At 48.7% G+C, this 20143-nt stretch overlaps 1 protein-coding gene and 1 pseudogene across 2 annotated transcripts in view; one reads left to right on the top strand and one right to left on the bottom strand.

The window, feature by feature from the left end:
• Positions 1–12507, bottom strand: part of MAPKAPK2 (MAPK activated protein kinase 2) — a 49267-nt gene extending 36760 nt beyond the window's left edge. The window contains exon 1 of one of the 2 annotated variants that reach the window (XM_002809542.6): positions 11900–12507. In XM_002809542.6, the coding sequence (XP_002809588.1) occupies positions 11900–12181 (282 nt within the window). In that variant the 5' untranslated portion in view covers positions 12182–12507. The remainder of the gene's footprint in view (positions 1–11899) is intronic. The other variant, XM_054521811.2, reaches the window with a different exon arrangement.
• Positions 1187–5768, top strand: LOC112135054 (small ribosomal subunit protein uS11-like; annotated as a pseudogene).
• Positions 12508–20143: the final 7636 nt, after the last annotated feature.

Raw genomic sequence — 20143 nt, forward strand, 5'->3', positions numbered from 1 at the left:
CACCAGAAGCAGATGTTGGTGCCATGATTCTTGTACAGCCTGCAGAACTGTGAGCAATAAACCTCTTTTATCTATAAATTACCCAGTCTCAGATACTCCTTTAGTGCAACGCAAAATGGACTAATACAGTGTTTAACACTGGTCCCTCTTGCAACACACAAGAGCAGGACCAGCAGATAGAAAACCATGGACTGCATCTGTGTGTCTGTGCCGTGTCTGTAGCTAACTAGAAAATGCCAGGAGCTGTAGGAAAGTTGGCAAGCTCCACATCTGTCCCTCCCTCAGTTAAAGTTCTCCAAAGGGCAAAAGGGTCATCTCCATGACTGAACAGGAATAGGAGGGGCCCTGAAACAGGGAGAAGGAGGAGAGGCATCAATGAGAAACTATGGTCAGGGTCCTTGTAAGAATGAGAACTCTGTAAGCAGAAATAGAAGGTGCCTGCTTCAGTCAACAGATCCAAGTGGGTAGAGGGAAGAAATGCTCAGAAGACTGTCTAAGAGCAGCTTTTCAGCAGCAGAAGAATAAGAACAGACAATGCGAGAGATCATCACTCTACCCCAGCTCAGTCTCAGAGAGCATAGCCCAGTACTATCCCACTCCCGGGGCTGCCACAGCCCCTGACTCTGAGGATTAACTCAAGTACATCACATTTAATATCAGTGGCATCCACTATTACTCAGTTATCACACCTTTATTCAGCAGCTAAGTATAATGCGTATAATGCACAGTGCCAAAATAGGATTCTTTTTTCAGAGACAGGGTCTCGCTCTGTCACCCAGGCTGGAGTGCACTGACATGATCATAGCTCACTGTAACCATGACTTCCTGGACTCAAGTGATCCTCCCACCTCAGCCTCCTGAGTAGCTGAGACTATGGGTATGTGCCACCACAGCTGGCTAACCTTTTTAATTTTTTGTAGAGATGGGGTCTTGTTATGTTGCCCAGGCTGATATCGAACTCCTGAGTTCAAAAGATCCTCCCACTTGTCCTTCCAAAGCACTGAGATTATAGGCGTGAGCCACCATGCCTGGCCTGAGTTTTTTAATGAGGACATACGGTCACTACATGAAAATAAGAGGACACAAAAATAACGAAGATGTAGGTTTTCAAGGGATTTACAATCCAATCCGATATCTAAAGAGGTGCCTTGCGTTCCTATGTGGAGTCTGGAAACAACATGCAGAAATGGCACCTTGAAAGGGGAAAGAAAAGAAGGAAGAACAGGTCATCAGCCTCAGACCTCAGGTGGCTGAAGGAGAGAATGTATTTGGTGTCTGCCATATCTTTGCATCCTTCAATGACACTTTTGTCCACGTCACTGATCTTTGTGGCAAAGAAATCATCTGCCGTGTAACTGGTGAGATGAAGGTGAAGGCAGGCCAAGATGAATCCTCACCACATGCTGCTGCGTTGGCTGTCCGGGACGTGGCCCAGAGCTGGGTATCACTGCCCTACACATCAAGCTCCGAGCCATAGGAGGAAGTAGAACCAAGACCCCGGACCTGGGGCCCAGGTGGCCCTCGGGGCCCTTGCCTGCTCAGGTCTGAAGATCGGACGGATTGAGGACGTCACCCCCAACCCCTCTGACAGCACCCGCAGGAAGGGGAGTTGCCTTGGTCACTGTGGACAGGACTCCTCAAATATTTTCTGTTAATAAATTGCCTTCCTGTTAAAAAAAAAAGAGAGAGAGAGAGATGCCTTGCACATGGAGAAATGCACTTAAACAGAGAAATAAAAGGTAAGAGTGTATCAGCAAGTTTGATGGGGAAGGATGGGAAGACCCACTTTTGGTGTGAAAGGCTCTGGAAAAGCAGCATCTGTGCAGGGTGGAACAGGTAGATATAGACAGGACAGGGAACAGGCATGGTACAGAGAAGATGCAGATGGATAGATGCTAAGGTGTGGAAGTGGAAAGCACAGTTCTGTTAAAGAAACAACATATATAAGCCACTTAAGCTGGGGAGAAAAAAAAGCACGTGTTCCAAAAAAAAAAAAAAAAACAGATCAGGGCCAGATCTGGGAAAGATGTGGGTATCTCATGTATTCTGCAGGCAAAGAGACCCACTGAAGGGCTTAAGCTGGGAAGCTACATGATCAGAGCTGGGCTCTGGGCAAACTAATCCCGCATGCCGAAGAATCATGGGGGCAAGACCTTCCTTCCATAGCTGAGGGTTCTCAGAGTTAGCCACATGTTTCAACCACCCATCCCACCCCCTACTACTCTCTATTCCTTCCCTCTCTGGTTACACCTCAAACCTAATTTTATTTTCTTTTAAAGAATCCAAGCCTAGGTAGCCAAATCAAATGCATAAAGTCAGGAGAGTTTGAGACCCAGGAGAGGGGGCACTGCCACTCTTCCTCCTCCTCTCTGTGAGCACAGGTCACTAGAGCACATCAGGGAAGAGAATACAAAGGGTATGAAGTCACTAAGAGTCCCAGGTGGGCTCTGCTGGAAAGGACATGATGCTCGTGAGCCTGGCAGTCAGAGAGAATGACAGCACTTGGCGTGTCTGCAAGCGCAAGCGTTTCCAGGGCAGGTTACTACATATGCTCATTTTCTCCCTGTGGCCTCCCCATCTGCCAGAGATCTGGGTGCCTGTAAGGATGGAGAAGGCATGGGATGACCCCTCGCTGGGCTGTCCAACTCAGCTGTGCAGCCAGGCTGCTCTGAGCTGCAGGGCACATGCAGCCTCCTCATCAGGCCACCTGCATTCCTAGGATTCTCCAAGTTCCAGACACATGGCCTTTAGTGTCCAGGGCTCTCCCCGCAAGACCCTTTGAGCTCTGCAGAAGCCAAGCATGACAAGCAACCTGCAGATTCCTCACTTAGGCTATCCTTCTCCAGCTCCTGTGAAGCCTGGCCTTTAGAATCCTACTAACCTTCTTCTAGGAATCACAGAAGCCAAGGAAGGCAGTCGGGATAGGGAAAGACAGAGGGTATGGCTATTCTGAGGACAGGGGCTCCTTCTGTCAGAGTTAAAAATAAACGCTTGGCAACTATGCCCAACTCTTCCCCTGCACAGGCCAATGGGCCCTGGCAGATAAATCTTTCCTTGCAGAGGAAATGAGGCCCTGGGGGAGAGGTGGGAGAAGGAGGCCATGGACACATGGTCAGAGTATGTAACTAGCTGAAGGCAGAGGGTTCCTCAAGTCCTATGTCTTGGTTGTCATTGCCATCACTCTCCACCATACACCCCTTCCCCCCAAATAAACCATAATTCCCGAAAGCAGACATAGAGCCGTCCTAGGCCACGATTAGTATCAACACCTGTCTAGGGATTAGAAAAAAACAGAAAGAATACTAACGCCATGCTGAAGAACAGAATGCCAATGTCAGACTCTGCCCAGTATCTATCAGCTAAGCAGATATTCTAGCTACCTAAGCCCCTTTCCTCATCTTGCTCCACAAGTCTCCAGGATCCCTGGGGAATAGAGGAAGAGGACACACCTCCATGGACACACATCAATACTGCAGTCAAGAGGCAGAAGAAACCCATGCACTCGGTGACATTCTGCATGTGGCTGAGCTGGAAGGGCCAGAGGTGCCATGGCCTGACTCAGGAAGGAGATCCTGAGAGCCAGGGCCCAGTTATTCTTGGAAGCTGACAAGATGAGGTCACACTTTTGAATGTGGTAGCCCAAAGCCTCACACTGCGGAGGTGGAGAATACAATGTAGCAACAGGGCAGGAGTACACTGTAGGTAGCATGCTCAGTGACAGGGCAGTCGGGTTGAAGGCCTGGGGCAGACTGCCCATGTGGGGCTGTCCTAGCATCCCTAGGTAACTCTGGCAAAGAGGCCTGCTTGGAGGTAAAACTGGAGGAAGCCAGGGCTGGAGGAGAGCACAGTAGAAGGTCTGATCCACTCTGATGAGCTTGGTCACTCTCCTTTTTGTCTAACCCTTTCCCTACTGGGGAATAAGCAGGACAGCTTCACAGAGCTTTCATACACACAAATCTAGACACCTGAAGACAAAAACCATAGCACGTCTTCCAGCACTCAGAAGAGTGAGTTAGCCCCAAATCACCTACCAACCTCAGGCTGGAAGAGAAAGGGGCAAGCAGGGAGAATATCAGCAGAAAATGACAGAAACAGGTCAGCAGTGTGGCAGGAAGCACTGGGACAGCTAACAGGGCCTGGCTGTGAGGGGAGACTGCAGCAGTGACAGGTTTATTTTTAGCTGTTGGGCAGAGGGGCTGAGTAACAGTTCTGGGCCCTGGGCAGGAGGCCAGGCTGCTAAGGTCCGGTGTGTACTGAGAGCCTCCTAACAATGTGGATCATTAAAATGGCAGCAAACGATCAACTCGATCTTCTCCCTGTAGACAAGCAGGAGGATAAGGAGCCCTGCAGGAGGATGAAAGTGGAGGAGTCGGCAGGGGGACAGTCAGTAAATCTCCTGTTCAGCCCCTCCCCTCAGAGAGACTTCACCTTTGCTTCTGGTTCAAAAGAATCTTCATGGAGATGAGCCAGAGAGAAGGCATCAACAGTACAGCTCCCTCAGCTCCCTCATATGCTCTGAAACAGAAAAGGCTCCCATCGGGCGGCCACTAGCTTCCGCCTCTGGCCACCACTCTTCACCTCTCAGATGAGTCCTGGACGGACACTGGCCACAGAGATGCTTGGAAACGTCCCTCAAGAATAAGATGCCCTTTCATATGACCCTTTTGGAGGGCTCAGGTTCCCAGCAGAATGAGCACACAGCTTGGCTGGTCTTGGAGGAGAACACCAGACACAAATATGGGCTGACCTTGGGGCCCTGTCCCAGCTCATTCTGGCATACAGAGGTGTTTACTGATCAGAGAATAAAGACCCCAAGAACCTTTCACTGCCAGAGGCCCAGCCCAACTTCATGTCTCCTTCTACTGTTGCTTTCTTCCTCCTCCCACCAAACCTGACGGCCCAGCACACAGGACCCCACAGTCCAAACCTCCAGGCTGAAACAGCTGCTCTAGCCTTGCATGGGCAGGAAGAGGAGGAAAGAGAACAGACATCACCAGGCAACCCCTTTTCCTCCTGCTTCCTTGGATTCCTGATATCTCTTCTTACTCAGCCCTGTCTGAGGGGCTGAGGATCACCTGAATGTAAATCCTAACTTCCTCATCAGCTCTGGGAATCAGTCCCCAACTCTAACCTAAGAACAACCCTTAATCCGTAACTATACCTTTGGTGAATTAGAAGAAGGCACTCCTTTGAAAGAACCCAGCCACACACAAAGACAAAGCTGAGCAAGGGGACAGTGGCTAGACTTCAGCCTTCGCTTAGCTCCTCAACCAGATCCCTGTGCACAGGGCACAGCCTGCACCAGAAATCACAGTGGCCTTCAAATGCCCCATAACTTGAAACGAGAAAGGAATCTCAAGTAGGGAATAGAGTTCTTCATCTCTACTTTGCACCACCACTACACTATGATTCTTCTGATTTGAAGGAAAGAGAAGATGCACACCCTGCTAAATTACGTAGTCTATCCTCTCTGCCGAGTCACCAGCTAGAACACTTTCTAAGTCTTCACACAAGAGAAGGAGCAGCTGGTCAGTGATGATTATTCATTAACTGGACACAGGCTGCTCTGGAGCCCGGCACTAAGCCTACAAAAGGGCATCTGTGCTGACCCAGATACTGCTGATGGTCAGACCCGGAGCAAGTCAGCAAGCTATCCTGCCTGCCCTCCACCTCTGGCCTGCAGCACCGCCTTCTACTGCCTCACCACCTTCTACTGCCTCACCCTGCCGGTGCTCAGGAGCTGCTCGAGCCGACCCTCTGTGCAATGAGGCCTGGAAAGTTTAGCTGACCTATTCAAGGTCATGTAACTTGTTAGCAGCATACAAACACTGGAACCTTTCTATTTATGTATGTACTTATTTTTGCTTTCTTATCTAGCACATAACCCATGGTAACAAGCTCATCTCTACATATCTATATCTGTATATATATATATATATATCTTAAAATACAAAATACCAGTATTTTCCTAAAAACTAGAAAAGGTACACAGCAATCTGATTTGGGTTCTATAACTGCCATACATTATTATGCTGTCCAGTGACATGGCCCCTTCTCTTCACCAATGCCCCCATTTACAAGGTAACCTATGTGGAAAGATCCTAGCTGATGTGTTAGTGGAGCTCAGTTTTGCTCCACCAGGTCTACAGTCTTCTAGCAACCAAAAACCAAAGGAGCCCAGACCAAGAGCAGATCCCATGGAACCAGGTCTCAAGATGTGGCTCGGACGCTGACACCATGTAAGACCTTGGACATGCCACTGAACCTTTCTGCACTGGCCCAGCTTCTTCCTCAGTGATATGCAAGGAGTCAAGAAAGATGACCAGGGAGTGTGGATTCTAAGTTACTATGAAGTGTGGGTTGCTTTGCCACTGGGCCTCAAACCATTACCAAGAAAAGCTGCAGTCCCTGCAAAGAACAACTCTTCTCTGCCCATCCACCTCCCTCCAGGACGCAGAACAATCTGGAAAGATACAGTGCAGGGAAAAGAGGGGGAAAAGAGACCTCACATGACCCTTGGCAGGGCCTGAAGTAGAGGAAAGATAGGAGAATAGAGTGAATCCTGCACCACAGATATCACGCCACCAGGAAGAACCCCAGCTCAGAGCATGGCAAGTCTGCTTGGGAACTGGGCAATGGCTCAGACGCAGACGACTGTGCCCTGCTCTTCCCCATCTTGGCTGACATTCCTCCTGGCACCCACTCAGCACACTCCTGGGCTCTGGGTAACAGGAGCTTTGGCCCCTCCCCTAGCCCAAGGATTAAGTTTGCCTCCAGCAGTTCTGAGGCTGGGCTCTTCCAGGCCCTCCTCCCAATCCCCTGTACCTGCTTCCTAAGAAAAATCATCAACTATGGATGGCCCAACCTCTCAGGTCCCAAGTAGCAGAAACATCACAGGTCCCAATACCTTCCTCCTCCCACAAAGGGGTTCTTTTGTTTCCTAGACACCCACCAATATTTGGCCCTAAGGCCCAGGGACTGCTTGTCTCTCCCCTCCTGTCAGCCACTGATCCCATATCTTAGCTGGAGATTGTCTCCAAGCTCAGTCAAAGCCCAGAATTCACAAGTAAAAAAGGACAATTAGCTGACCCAGCTTCGATCCTGCCTCAGTGGATGCCAACGGCCCTGCTGCAGGAGCCAGGGGTCAGGGCTAGGGCCAGGAGGGACAGGATCTCTGAAACCACAAACCTGACCCTTCCCTCATAATTCTGTAAGCCCAACCTCAATGATTCCTAACCTTTTTTGACAACTTCATGCCCCTCAAACACTCTAAAGCCTGCTTTGACACAAGATGAGTTAGCTTCAATTCTGAGCCACCAACCCCCGACCACTCTGACCTCCTGTTCCTCCCCTCAGTTCTAGCCAGGCCAATGCCACCACACCTCTCACAGACTTGCTCACTCCTCAGAGGCACAGCCATGTCCCACTGACCCCAGCTGGAGCCTCCCTTAGCTCCTGGAGTCACCACAGATTCCCCTCTTTCAAAGCTCCTCTATTCCCAGCCACACGATTTAGCTCCCAGACCAACAAAGTCTAGGAGAACTTTCTGCAAGGATGAAAATGTTCTTCTGCACTGTTCAATTCAATAGCCATTAGCCACATGTTCACTGAACACTTGAAGTGTGGCTAGCAACTGATTTTTCAAATTTAATTTAGTTTAATCTATTCATGTTAATTAATTTTAATTTAATTAGCTATGTGAGGGTAGTGGCTACCAGATTGGACAGTGCAGCCCTAGCCTACATGTGTTAATTTCACCTTCTCTAAATAAGTTTCTTGACTCAAAATTTTACAGGCCATTTTTTACATGTGTATCCTCCATGCAACTAAGCTTATGACAGATACTCAGCAAACTGTTACCTACCTGTAACCATATTGCATATAAAAGAGGCTGGCTTGGTCAATGAAATTTTCCTAACCTTGTGACAACTCCAGCAAACTCCAGTTTGGGACACTGCCTCTCACCTAGCCACACTAACTGTCTTGCCCTCCACAGGTACACAGTATGAGGTGTGCTAGAAAGGAGATGGTGCCTGTACTGTGGGGATGTGGGAGCTCTGGCATTTCCCTCCAACAGCATCCAGAATAATCATGAGAGGCTCCAATCATCTCCCCTTCACCAGAACAAAGGAAGCCACATCGCAGTCGCGCTTCCACGACCTAGGGAGAGAGGACTGCTGGAGAAAGGAAAGGAAAAGAAACTACAGGACCTTGTTTTCTCTAATCCACACAATGGAAAGATACACAGAGATAAGTTACGACAACATTCTATATTTTATAAAGCAGTAACATGCTTCACCTAATCAGAGTTGCACAGCAGAGAAGAACAACAATACAGTCTTTAATTAAATTTGCTGAGCTAACACCTAAGGGTCACCATGACACAGTGAAACAGCAAGCAGCTGAGGAACCCTCCTAGGGAATACAACTAATTAATACACAAGTGGGTTGAGACTAGGTGTCCTTATCAAAGAAATAATAGAGGCCGGGCATGGTGGCTCACGCCTGTAATCCCAGCACTTTGGGAGGCCGAGGCGGGCGGATCACGAGGTCAGGAGATCAAGACCATCCTGGCTAACACAGCGAAACCCCGTCTCTACTAAAAATACAAAAAATTAGCCGGGCATGGTGACGGGCGCCTGTAGTCCCAGCTACTCGGGAGGCTGAGGCAGGAGAATGGCGTGGACCTGGGAGGCGGAGCTTGCAGTGAGCCAAGATCGTGCCACTGCACTCTAACCTGGGCGACAGAGCAAGACTCTGTCTCAAAAAAAAAAAAGAAAGAAAGAATAGAATTCCCATGTTCTTGTACAAAAAATAGTAAGTAAGATGTCTATCAAATACTCTCTCAAAAGGGGGAGGGAGTGGTTAAAAAAAAAATGCATGGAGCTACTGTTGAAGTTCCCCTCCAACTTTGAGGACTGCTCAGGAGCGGCAAATACCCACCCAGCCCCCTTCGCTGACCTCCCCTCTTGTCAGTCAGGGCCTGAGGTGACAGAACAGCTCCTCAGGCTGAAGGCACCCTGGAGCAGCAGCTGGCCATGTGCCTGAGCCTGTGGCTCAGTTAGGAAGTAAGTGGGAAGAAGCCTGAGACTAGGAGTCAGGCAACCTGGGTTCCAATCCTGCCTCTGTCAAGTGAATGGCTATGGTACCTTGAGCAAGTCACTCCCTCACTCTGGGCCTTGGTTTTCTCTTCTGCAAAATGAGGGGGCTGGACAAAATGACCTCTCAAGTCCCTTGCAACTCTGACTGGAAGCATGACTCAGAACTTAGCAAAAGCAGCCAGGAAAGATGGTGAGGTGAGGTCAAAGCACCCACCAAAAGCATTTAAATGGGAGCTCTCTGAGGTGGAGGGAGAGAAGCAGCAGGGTGAGCTGGGACTGTTTTTCAAACGCTGATTTCACTTAACAGGGCTAAGAGGTCACCGACTATAGGCAGGGAGAAGAGCATCTAAGCAGCTGCCAGCTCCCATCAACTCTCAGGGCTGCAACATAGCAGACTTCTGAACCCCAGGAGAGGCTGGGCTGCTGCCCTCCAGCTCTGCCCTAGCCCCCCAGCACTGGCCTCAGCACACTGCAGAATAGAGGTCTCCTCCCCTTTTCTCAGGCACCTTCCCAAGGGGGTAATCCCTCTTGCCCCACTCCATCTTCCTCTCCTGCTTTATAATCACGAGACTTCTGGTTTTGAAAACCATTTCACTACTCAGCACCTGAGGTTAATCAAAATTCAAGATCTAGAAATCTCTTTGGTGTGTGTCTCTGGAACAGCGTTCTTTGAACCAGATTCCCCCCACAGCTGTAATTATGTCTCAGTCAATATTTGGATATGGAAGTGCTGTTAACATGGCTGTCAGTCTCCAAATGCCTTGTCTCTCCTTTCTTCCTCCATTATTAAGTTTTAACACAAAGACGTGTGTGGGAAATCCACAATTTAACAGTTGAGTCAACTTAAAAGATCTGGGAGCAGGCTGCCTGTCAAAACAGACTGACTTCACTCTTCACCCACTTCTAACCTGAGAGGGATAAACTATGAGTGTTATTTAACACGCTGCTGGATTTTTCCTTCCAAAACTATTCAAAGTAGAAAAATATCTAAACCTCTCTCCCGTTAGTTACAAGAGAAATCTGAATTGCCACTCAAAAGCATTTTATAGGATGATTTTGTGCGTATGTCTATTAAACAGAATACAGAGCAGAAGTTGGGAGTTTTTGTTCTGAAGTCTTTACATAATATTCCAAATATCCAAGAGAATGAATAGCTAGTGTCCCCAAACTACTAATGGGTGAAGGCAGATGGTGTCTCAGAGGGGACAGCAAACACTCCTCTAAAGACCGTCTGTCACTTCCTCAATGATACAGGTTAACTGTGGTCAAACTGTATTCACCCAACTCCAGTCCCCAAGGTCAGAGCCACGCTCAATCCAAACAACTCCTCCTCCTCCTTTCCCTTCAGTTATGAGTAGGGAAAGAGAAGTCTAAGGCACAAATATTGAAGTGTTGAAGATACTTATCCCCTCTCCAACAGTCAACACTAAACAACAACCGAGATCCCAGAGCAATAATTTACAGTAGAAAGCAAAGCACTCTGACAGGGTTGAGTATGAGAGCAGCAGGAAAATAATTCTAGAGGCCTTAAAATCTAGAAATGGAACATGCTTGCCCCGTACAACCCCGAAGTACTGGTGTTTTTTTTAAAACGTCTGATCGTATATTCCAATAGTTCCACCCATACCACATTTCTGAGTTTTGTACTTGATAACTGAAATACAGCTCGCTGTGGGGGCTGAAGGGGAAGAGAAAAATATAACACAGGAAGTATTTTTCTCCTCCTCCAATCATTGAGACACCCCAGGGGAAACAGACCTGAGGTGTCACCTTTAGAGATTGGTTTGACCTGAAACCCCTGTGAGAGGAAAACCTTGGTGGTGACCCTGCAAGACCGGCTCACACTTCACTGGGGACCCACCCACCTCATGAGACCTCCCAGTCCATTGTGTTTAACTTCTGAAGTCGATATTCTCACTTGAATCCTTATTCTCCCCACCACCACACCCCTTAAAGAAAGAAAAGGGATGGGCTCCCCCGGCTCAAGGATAATGTTTCAGCAGACTGCCCATCACGGCGCGAGTCCAGGACAGCAAGTGGCCCTCTCCAGGAGGCGGAATCAGCACGGATCCGGCCGCGGGTTACAGAGTCGGTTCACAATGCTCAGCCGGGCCGCGGACACCGCCGGCCTCTCCCCGGAGCCGCCCCGCGCGGGCGTGGGAGGCGGCCAGCTCTGGGATCCAAACAATCCCGCCCCCGCAGCCGGGGGACGCCCAGGACCCTCCCGCCGCACACCTCCTGGCCGGCGCGCCCCAAGGCGGCCCGGCTGCCCTCGCGAGGCTCGGGGAAGTGAAATCACACATTCCGGCTCCCAAATAAGGAGCGAGGCTAAATAAACCTCTGCGATCCGACTTCTCCAAACCAACCGACCAACCGGCTCAATGACTAATGGGCCTTTTGTGCCCGCAAAGAGAGAAAAAGAAGGGAGGAAAGGACGGCGAACCACCACCCCCAAAATCACTTCCTTGAGATGGAGTAAAATTAGCAGAAGTCCCGAAGCCAACCGTTCCGACTCGGCTGGATCCCGCTCAAACCCCAAAATGGCAGGGTCCCCTGAGTCCCCGGAGCGGGTCCCAGGGCTCCCGCCCGGGAGCGGCCGGAAGCGGTCAGAGAGGCGAGGGCGCTGGGACCCGCCGCCCGCGCCGCACTCGGCACCCCTGGCCCGGCCGCCCCGCCCCGCCCCGCCGCGGCCACCCCTCCGCCCGGCGCCGCGACCCAGGCCGGGGCGGGCACCCGACGCCGTGGAGCTCCAGGGCCCGGGACCGGCCCCGCCTCCCCTCCCCGGGCCCCAAACCTACTTTGAGGGCGAATTTCTCCTGGGTCCTCTTGTTGAAGATCTGCAAAACTTTCCCGTTGATGCCCAGCCCCAGGACCTGGCTGGTGACCTTGTAGTCATCGATGATGGCGTTCTTCTTGATCTGCAGGCCGGACTTGACGTGGAACTGCGGGAACTGCTGCGGGGGCGGCGGCGGCGGCGGCTGCGCCGGGGGGTGCGGCAGGGCAGGGGCGGGGGGCTGCGGCGGCGGGGCCGGGGCGGGGAACGGCACCGGCGGGCTCTGGCCCTGGGAGTTGGACAGCATGGTGCCCGGGGGCGCGGGGGCACAGGCGGGGGTGCCCGCGGCCGCCCCCTCCTCCGGCTCCGGGCCCCCTCCCCGCCGCCCCCCGACCTGCTGCGAAGTTCGCTCCGGGCTGGAGCCGGCTTCCCCGACCCGGCCCGGCTCCAGGCTCGGCGGGTCGCGGGGCTCCGTGGGTCCCGCCGCGCGCCGCTGGCGCCCACCGGCCCGGCGCCCTCCCTCCCTCCCCCCGGGGGCCTGGCACTCTGGGGACCGCGGGGCGGCGGGGGCCCGGCCGGGGGGAAGCGGCCGCGCGACAATGTACCCAGCCCCGGGCCGGCGGCCGCGTCACAGCCTCGTCTGCGTCCGGGGCCGGTCCTTACAGGGGAGGGGCGGGGGGCGGGGCCTGGGGAGGCGTGGTGTGGGGGGAGGGGCGGGCCTTAAAGGGGAGGACGCGCGGTGCCGGGAGCTGGGAGGACCGCGAAGTAGGCTGGGGGCTGCTGCCTGGGGGACAGGGAGAGGGGACGAAGAAATCCTAGTTCTTAACCAAGGCCGTGCAAAGGGAGAGAGGAGGCGTGTCAAGGAGCTGCATAATTCAGATGGAAAATCCACTCCTCTCCAATTGTCTGGGCCTCTTAGCGGCAGCGAACTGGGAGAGGGGTGTATTTCCAAGGAGAGGGATGGCTCGTAGGTATCCAGCTAGATGAGACCTCGGGGGAGGGTGGGGGGGAGCTGGAATCACAGGGGTCATTCATCCCAGGGGTCAATCAAAGGCGGGCGTATTAAATATTTCCCTAACTTCAACATTTTCCTCTGAGGTTTTTTGCATCTCTTTTCTCATTAATTTGTTTTTCAGTAAAGACGTATTATTGTGTAACCAGGAGCACTTTAGTAATTATACCTTTGAACATGTTTTCATGTAAATAAACTAAAAAGGATACAGGGTGGGAAGAGGATGGGTTGAGATTGGGGACACCCGAATTCCAGCCATCCTTTGCCACGGATTGGCTGTGTGAGGCTGAGCAAGCCTTGCACCTCTCTCTCAGTGGGAAGAACAGCGAGACCTTTTCAAAGGTTGTGGGCAGATTCAGAGGAGATAACGAAACTGAAGGGGAGGCCCTGGGGAATGGCTTCTGATTTCCGATGTGGAAAAATTAGTCCCTAAGAAGTGGGTTAGCCCCGTGTATCTCAGGAAAAGCCCAGGGATCTAGCTGGACCCTGCATAGAAGCTGCCAGGAGGCCTCCACACACATTCTGATGGGGTTCGAGATGACCAAGTACATCCCTGCCGACTTCCTCCCACCTCTGACTGGCAGAACATTTGAGAAATGGCAAACGACCTAGACAGGTGAACACAAAACCTCAGCTTAAGTCTTGGTAAGGCCAGTTAGAGAATGAGGCTTGACCTATGGCCACACATGCACCCTAATAGGTCCCCCAAAACTCCAGAAGGAAGACAACACCTCCAGAAGGGGCCCTTGGGGATAGAACTTAGGTAGGTAAGGGACAAGTGCCAATGTCTCTTCCCTCATTCACCTTTCCCAGAAGATGCTTGTGGAGGCAGGAATGAGGGGGAGGAGTGAGGGGTGGGAGTTACCCTCCCAACGCTGTCCTTTCCTGGGGCAGGCAGGGCTCTGTGGACCAAGGAGAGACATGGTTCCCCCAACACAAACATATGCTCTTCTCAAGCAGCATCTGCTTAGCTCCATATACAAGGTGCCATGCTCAGCCCTGCAGCCGTGGATGGTGTTATCTGGTGGGGAAGAAGACAGATACCAGTGGCACAGAGAGGATGGCAGACACCTTCCTAGGAGCCCGAAGCACAGGGATTCTCTTCTGTCTGCAGCAGCCAGCAGCTTCCTCCCGAGTCTACAGGATAGATATGGTTATACAGCTCCCCAGATGCCCCTGACTCTTCAAAGACAAAGACACTACCTAAGGCCATGAGGATGGGAAAACACCTTCACTCCACCACTTCTATAGCACTGCGATCACCTCCCTGAAGCACACACAGGAGATGCCCAAGGACAAGAGGAACGCAGGGGTGGGAAGGTGGAAGGCTCCAACTGCTCAGGCTCTGGTCTGGGGCTGCTCTGGAGTCTGAGTTGGTCTTTTTTTTCTTTGCAGAGTCACTGGAGGCTCCCTCTGGCTTGGTGTTGAGGTATCACCTGCTTTTCTCCACAAAGCTAGAAAGAGAATAACTTCCTTCTGCCTTTTCAGAGGCAGCAAGGCATAGTGGTAAGATGACAGGATCTAGAGACAAATGAGCTGAAGCCAAGGCTGTCCTCCAGCTGGGTTACCTTGAGCGAGACATGTAACATCTCTCAGTATCTGAAAAAGAAAAGAGAAAAACAACAAAATATACTTTCAGGGCTGAGAGAGAATAAAATGAAATAGTAATTACAAGAACACATCCTAAAGCATAAACTATACATTATCATGAAATATTAAATATCACCATTATTTAGACATTGCTGGCTTGCTCCTCTGCTCTGTGCTCATGGCCTACGGATCTATTCCTGATATCAAAGCTGCTTTCCTACCTAGCTGGAGCTCCAGGAAGATGGTGAGGCCCGATGATCTAGGAATAAAAGGACAACTGAATTCCCACCTGAGAGTCCTCCCGGTGTTGCAAGAGCCAAATAGGCCTAGGGGGCACACAGGGACTCTGAGGGTACATACATAGTGGATAGAGATTATATGAACTGCACACACAGCACCAGAAAACACACACATATATGAACACAACACATAAGCACAGCATGCCATGTAACAGAATAAACTCCTAGTGGATGAATAATTGAGGAGTGAGATGTGCTAAATGCAGAAGCACTGGCCAAGAGATCCTGAGTCTTAAGTTCCATTCTGATACTGACTCGCTATGTAACCTCATGAGAGCCCCTTGCTCTCTCAGTTCCTTCCTTCTCATCTGCAAAATAGTGACCATAACATCTGCCTTGCTTACTTTGTAGGGCTTGTGCAAGGATAAAATAAAATACTTTCCTACAGGAAGCAGTCCAAAGTCCTATTTGTGTAACACCAGGCTCTTAGCCATCTATAATGAACCACTTAATAAACAGTTTTTATGGATGTGTAAAAGCGCTTCAAAACTTGAAAGTCTATGCAAATAGAAAGTACTATTTTTGTCTACTATTAACATGCAAACACATATGCCATGCAATATAGTACACACAAAGACAATTTAAGGACCTCAGGTACATAGAAATGGATTAATTATAATCCTTGATTCATGACACACTCTCATCATTGGATCATTGATCCACGCAGCTCCACTTTTATTGTTAGTTAATAATTATTTTTAATAATGCAGTAAGCACCTGTGAATCCACTGCCCAAAATAAAAACTAGAACTTCGACAATAATGTACATATAACTAGATGATTCCTCCACACACACTCCCCCAACCCCTCCATTTTCCTGGCCCAAGACCCCATCATCCTGAGTCCTATGTTCACCTTTCCCTTGCTTTCCTTTTTATATAGTTTTATTTCATGAAAGCATGTTCAAAGGTATCATAAAAGATGAAACGCAAATCATCTTAAAATGGAGGTGGCCAAGGGTGACGTTAGCAGCAAGACCAGGTTAAAATAAGAACATGCCTCGTCATAGTTTCAAAGTATTCCTCACCTTCTCATGATGATGGTGATGATGATGATGATTATGATGACAATGTTTTTTGAGTGCTTCCTGAGTGCCCAACACTGTGCTCATCCCTCTACCTGCATTGTCTCATTTAAATCTCATGACAATCCATGGCTGAGATTGCTAGTTGGGTGGGCTAATACCTTTTTTTCCTCTCTTTGATAGTAAAGAGCACCCCATATTTAGCTAAGCACAAGACTGCCTGGAATAAAAATTACATTTCCCACTTGAGCAGCCTCCATTATAGCCGGTTACATTCATAAGATTAAGTTATAACCAATGACTTGTAAATGGAAGTGGTTTATGGAAAGAAGTAGGTCCTTCTTCTTCTTCTCCTTCTCTTTTTTCTTTCCTGCTGGCTGGAATAAAAATTTCACAGCTGGAGCCATCTTGGATGGTGAAGTGGAGGTTACAGGTTGAGGAAGACAGAACAAAAGGACAGAAAGAGTCTGTATACTGGTGAGCCTGGATCCATCATAACAGCACTGAACCACCTACCCAGACTTTTATATGAAAGAGCAATAAATGGCCTTCTTGTTGAAGTGACTGATGGTCTAGGTTTTCTATCATTCACAGCCAAACCTTATCCTACTCTTACATAGCCCTATGAGGTCTGTACTGTTATCCTCACTTATCTGTTGTATAAACAAGAAAACTGAGTCCCAGAGAAATTAAATAACTTTCCCAGAGTCATTCCACTAGCGAAGGACAGGACCCAAGTCTTTCTGACCCAAAGTCCATGCTCATGGTCCTTACTATAGATCCTGAGCAGACATACACTCACATATCCTTCTTAATGTCAGAAATATGATATCTGCTATTTCTGGGCAGGAATTGCCTGAAGAGATATGGGCTATTCTTTCCATTTTAGAGCAACATAAATTTTCCACACCCCAATTTCCTTCCATCTTGGCCTAATCTGTTACAGAATATAGGTCTATGTTAATTTGCATGACTGGGTTATATGATAGGATACATTGTGACAATCTTTTTCTTCAGGATTCCCCCACCCAGCCTTCACACCATCAGGGAGTAAAAGTTTCCTGTTTTACTATGACGTGGCATTATGAACGAGTGACAGAGGGTGGAAATTTATGGAGGTGGATCTCTTGGAAATTTTCAGCTAACACTCTCTTGATGAGAGAGGATCATCCACAGGCTGGCGGATCTGCGCATGAACACAGATAAAGCAGCCTTTGTATCCACTGCTAGTACCGCAAACAAAATATTGCAAGAAGGAGCATGATTTACAGAAGAAGCTCTGTCCACTAAAAACCCAACCTTGGAAAGAAAAATGGCTTAGAGCCAGAGAGAAATAGTCTTCATGTCATAGGCTAGTATTTCTGTGATAAAATGAGAAATTCCCCCAAAGCAAAAGTGACAGATACGTATACATAAGACTCATTAGTCACAAAAATTTCTGACCCAGAAAATGAGCTCAAAATATTGGTCAGGATGGCCTCTATCATCCCTTCTATCTTAGCTCTCTCTGAAGGTATTAACGGCTGCCTCACAGAAAGGAATTCTACCCAAAGCAAGTGCCATTGGTAATGCCCTATTTAAGACATCCCAGAGGGGAAAAATCCTTCCCCCACCCACGGTGTCCTCAGTGCCCTCGGTGCCCTCATCTACACTTCATCCTTTGATAGTTTAATGCCACATCAGGGAACAGCTGGGGCAGTGGCAAAGAATGCGAATAGAAAGAGAAAGAAGGAAGTACCCAAAGGGAACAGAAACTTCACCTCTGCACATCAACAGACATAATATGGTCCAAAGGGACTACAAATGAGAGTAATTAGGACTACAGTATGCCTAATTCTTTTTTTTTTTTTTTTCTTGAGATGGAGTCTTGCTTTGTTGCCCAGGCTGGAGTGCAATGACGTGATCTTGGCTCACTGCAACCTCTGTCTCCCGAGTTCAAGCAATTCTCCTGCCTCAGCCTCCCAAGTAGCTGGGATTACAGGCAACTGCCACTACACCTGGCTAATTTTTGTATTTTTAGTAGAGACGGGGTTTCATCATGTTGATCAGGCTGTTCTCGAACTCCTGACCTCAGGCGATCAACCTGCCTTGGTCTCCTAAAGTGCTGGGATTACAGGTGTGAGCCACCGCACCCGGCCAGGATGCCTAATGCTAAATCCACAGTTTACAATGGGAAATGTAGGGAAGAGAGGCAAATATCCACCTGTATTCAAGAAGGCTTCCAAGGCTGTTGTCCTTGTATTAAAAGCATTGCCCTCCAACCTAGCTTATATCTGGCATATCAGTTGCTACTTAGATGAGTAACAACCTGGACAATGATTGGGAAATGAGGAAAGGAAAGGAGGAACTATCTAGGAGCACAATCAAGGTGGGTCAACCAAAAGGATCATCAGGTTCTTACCTGGTGACCTGGTGATGCCTGGATTTTTCTCCCTTGCTTAAGATAAGTAAATGGAAGTGGAAGGGTAGAAAAGGTAGGGGGGAGATATACACATGTGTATGTGGAATGGGTAGAGATTTCCTAAGGGTATAATGATCCATAGCTTCACATGAGAACATAACTTTGAGGCAGCAGAGCGTGGTGGAATCAAATCCTGGGTTCTAATCCCACCTCATCATTCACTACTATACTTACCTGCACTTCATTGTACTGTTTGTATAATGAAGGATGGAATAATATTCCCTAGATTAAATACAGGAGTAACATTTTCAATGGTTTCTGGCACATAGTACTTGGCCTCTATAAATGTGAGCAGTTACTATGCAGCAGGTACTTTCATACTAACCATCTCATTCAATCTTCTCAACAATGCTCTAAGTAGTAGTATTTCTGGTATTTTGATCACTGAAAACATGGCTCAGAAAGGTTAAATAACAGCCAGTCATCACACAACTAGATGGAGAAGATCTGTTTCCACATGTGTCAGAGCCTATATTCCTAAATGCTCTTGAAAGTGGTCCAGCTAGCTGACACCTGCCAGGCCGACCTGGGGAAGACATCCCAGCCTGTGTGCATGGCTCAGGAGAAGGAGACAGTCTGCAACTGCAACTTACTCAGAACTTCCAGAGACTGTCCCTACCACTGACACAGACAGTTAAAGGCAATGAATAGAGTCATTTGAGCATTAATGGGTTTGGAATCTTAGCATTTGTAAACTTTTGAGGAAGTACCTAAATATTTGAGGTATATGTGAGATAATTTATGTAGCATATGTGTATTGTATATACATATATATACACACACACTATATATATACACACTATATATACACTATATATACACATTTATATATATACACACTATATATATACACTTATATATACTTTTATATATATATACACTATATATATATACACAATATATATATATATATATATACACACACTATATTTTGTTTTGTTTTTGCTCATTCCATAACAGATCGAAGTAGGACCTAATTTTTCCTCCCACATTTCTTATGAAGTGGTGAAAACTACAACATTGTAGAGACAAAAGGGACATGTACAGATCAATCTGTACCTTTCCTCCAAAGACCACCTCTGCACTATCATATAGACAGGTAGGTGTGTGACTTTAAAAACTAGGCTCTCAACCCAGCTGCAGTGGCTCACGCCTGTAATCTCAGCACTTTGGGAGGCTGAGGCAGGTGGATCACTTGAGATCAGGAATTTGAGGCCAGCCTGGCCAACATGGCAAAAACCTGTCTCTACAAAACACACAAAAATTAGCCGGGCGTGGTGGTGTGTGCCTGTAGTCTCAACTACTAGGGAGGCTGAGGCAGGAGGAATCACTTGAACCCAGGAGACAGAGGTTGCAGTGAGTGGAGATCACACCATTGCACTTCAGCCCTGGTGACAGAGTGAGACTCCATCTCAAAGAAAAAAAAGAAAAAGAAAAACTAGGTTCTCAGAACTTCTGGTGCACATTTATTGTACCACGAGAGTGTACACTGGGTGCAGTGGCTCATGCCTATTATCCCAGCACTGTGGGAGGCCAAGGCAAGAGGATCACTTGAGACCAGGAGTTCAAGACCAGCCTGGGCAAAAAAGCAAGACCTTGTTTCTACAAAAAAAAAAAAAAAAAAAATAGCTGGGGATGGTGGCAGGAGCCTGTAGTCCAAGCTACTCAGGCGGCTGAGGTGGGAAGATTGCTTGAGCCTAAAAGGTTGAGGCTGCAGGGAATTGTGATGGCTTCACGATTGTCCCACTTAATGGACCACAGGAACCCTCCTGACCCAGGGAGGTCAACAGGGGCAGGCCCTCTGTGCTATTTGGTTAACCTTGTATTTGGGAGCTGACAGGGAGGGAATGGGGCAGTGCCAGCACCATGGGTACCCAGGATTC

This window comes from Pongo abelii, chromosome 1, assembly GCF_028885655.2.
Source record: "Pongo abelii isolate AG06213 chromosome 1, NHGRI_mPonAbe1-v2.0_pri, whole genome shotgun sequence".
Taxonomy (NCBI): Eukaryota; Metazoa; Chordata; class Mammalia; order Primates; family Hominidae; genus Pongo; species Pongo abelii.